Source organism: Penaeus japonicus, unplaced genomic scaffold (assembly GCF_977035675.1).
Source record: "Penaeus japonicus unplaced genomic scaffold, GWHDUDI00000001_assembly GWHDUDI00000004, whole genome shotgun sequence".
NCBI classification, from domain to species: Eukaryota; Metazoa; Arthropoda; class Malacostraca; order Decapoda; family Penaeidae; genus Penaeus; species Penaeus japonicus.
The window spans coordinates 39256359-39258858 of NW_028234406.1; the positions used below are offsets into that span (position 1 = coordinate 39256359).

The 2500-nt window shown below is 28.5% G+C and overlaps 1 protein-coding gene across 1 annotated transcript in view; it reads left to right on the top strand.

Moving 5' to 3' along the window:
- The window catches only part of LOC122252509 (uncharacterized), a 17233-nt gene that overhangs the window by 14251 nt on the left and 482 nt on the right, over nucleotides 1-2500 (top strand). Inside the window, exons 2-4 of the mRNA XM_086535826.1 lie at nucleotides 1530-1616; nucleotides 1799-1999; nucleotides 2094-2254. Of these exons, the coding sequence (XP_086391952.1) occupies nucleotides 1530-1616; nucleotides 1799-1999; nucleotides 2094-2254 (449 nt within the window). The remainder of the gene's footprint in view (nucleotides 1-1529; nucleotides 1617-1798; nucleotides 2000-2093; nucleotides 2255-2500) is intronic.

Consider the following 2500-nt stretch of genomic DNA (forward strand, 5'->3'; position numbering starts at 1 on the left):
TATATAATATTATATTAAATTATGTTCTTATGTATATATATATATATATACTATTTATTATATATATTCATTATTATTCCATAAATATATATAATGTAACCAATAGTGTATAAAATATAATATATATATATACATATAATAAATATAAATTTATATTCTAATATATCTTTATTAATATATATTACATTATAATAATTATAAATATTTATCTATGTATATATATATATATATATATTATATTATATCTATATAAAATTAGTATTATCAGTATATATCTATGTAAATATATGTATATATATATATTTTATATATAAATATATCTATATATTACTAATATAAAAATATATATAAATAAGAAGTAAAATATCTATAATTATCTAATGTATATTATATATATATACCATATGTTATATTTACTATATAAATATATATGTAACGATACATATATAAATAAATATATTCTAATATATATAACCAGTATATATTCATATATTTAATATATTATAATAATATATACATAAACATATATATATAAATCAATATATAATAATATTAAATATATAGATAATAATCAATATATAAACCCCTGCAAAATATACATGAAAAAAAAAAAGGTCCATATATGTATAAATATATAATAAAAATATTATATCTATGAAATATATATATATATATATCAAATATATATACAAAACCAAAAAAATTATAAATAATATATATAATATATATATATATATAATATATCAATTATATATATATCAATAAACTAAAATATACACATTACATTATATGTATATGTAATGTGTGTATATCTTCATTTATGACATTATAAGTATAATATATATTAATAAATATATCTATATATATATTTATATATACTATAAATAATAATCTTATATATATAGATATATATTTCTAAATATATACATACACACACACACACACACAACCATATATCTTATCTATATATATTATATAAATATATATATAAAAATATATATAATATATTAAATATTAAACAATACATATATATGTATTTTTATATATGCATGTTCATATGCGCCCTTACACACACACAAACACATACTCAGTGCTTAAAGATACATACACATATCCACATCTTGCTTAATGTTGCGAGACTGAATTAGAATACATATCTCTTGTTTGCAGCCATCGTCACCATGAAGGAAAAATGCTACTTGGTACTGTGGCTCCCTGCGTTCTCTCCGCTGATGCAATGAATGTAGATGAATTACCCTCGGGATTTGTCTACTTTTCCACTTCAGTCTACTATGTAGAATTCCCCTAAAATCATTAGTATTATAAAAAAGTTTGAATAATCAAGCAAATAGAATCAGGTGATTGATAGATAAACATAGTAAATAAAACACGTGACTAATTCAACCTGACACCTATAGACCTATAAACCTTCTATGAATTGAGTGAATCTCAAAAAAAAAAAGAAAAAAAAAAAAAAAAAAGAAAAAAAAAAAAAAAAAAAATAATAAGAAGAAACATTTGTGCTGCAGAATGTCGAGACGTGGTCACATATTTGGAAAAGAACATCACCTCAGAAGGCATGACGTGCGCGGAGGATCTTGGATATGAACTTCAAAGTAAGTGACATCACGTAAGTAGTGACATCAGTGGCCACTAATATTAATGATTATGGACACTTCAAGAAAGGAGGGTTAAGTGTACGTAAATAAGAATAAGAAAGGTAATAAGAAATGCTATAACAGGAGGGAGGAAGATAAGATTGGTACTCAAACCAGCGTAATCCACTCGATTCTTCAAGACCGAGGTAGAGGCCGGGGTCGCGGTAGAGGACGTGGGAATAGCCGAGGACGAGGACGAGGAAGAAGTCAAGGTCGAGGAAGAGGGCGAAGTCAAGGACGAGGAAGAGGGCGAGGACATATTAAGAGGTTCATCAACGGTTACTCCAGGCTTGACGGGGAAGAGCAACAGGACGTGGCTTCCTGTGTTTGGGAGAAATTGGGTTTCGAGTGGTTTTTGGCCCCGTCAGTGGTACTTTAATCGCAAAAACGTTTCATATAGGTTCGAATCTTTTAACCGCTTAGATATGGAAATAGGATTTTTTTTTCGTCTTATTCAGGGTGAGACGTTCGATTCCACGGCATTCACAGACAGGGTGATCAGCCATTTGTCGGACGCTGGCCAGACGGGGGCGATTAATGCCACCATCGCAGTGATTGAGGACGGAGGCTGTCCGCTGGAGGAGGGGAACCCGGATGTAAGACTTCCAGGAGCTTTTATTATCACACACACACACACACACACACACACACACACACACATACGCGCACACACACACATACACATACACATACACACACAAACACACACAAACACACATATATGCGTCTGTGTGTGTATGAATATGTTTGTGTGTGTGCGTGTTTGTATGTGTCTATTTATGCCTGCATATATATGAACACACATCAAACAAACATGCACTAATGGCTGTGTTATTGCCTAT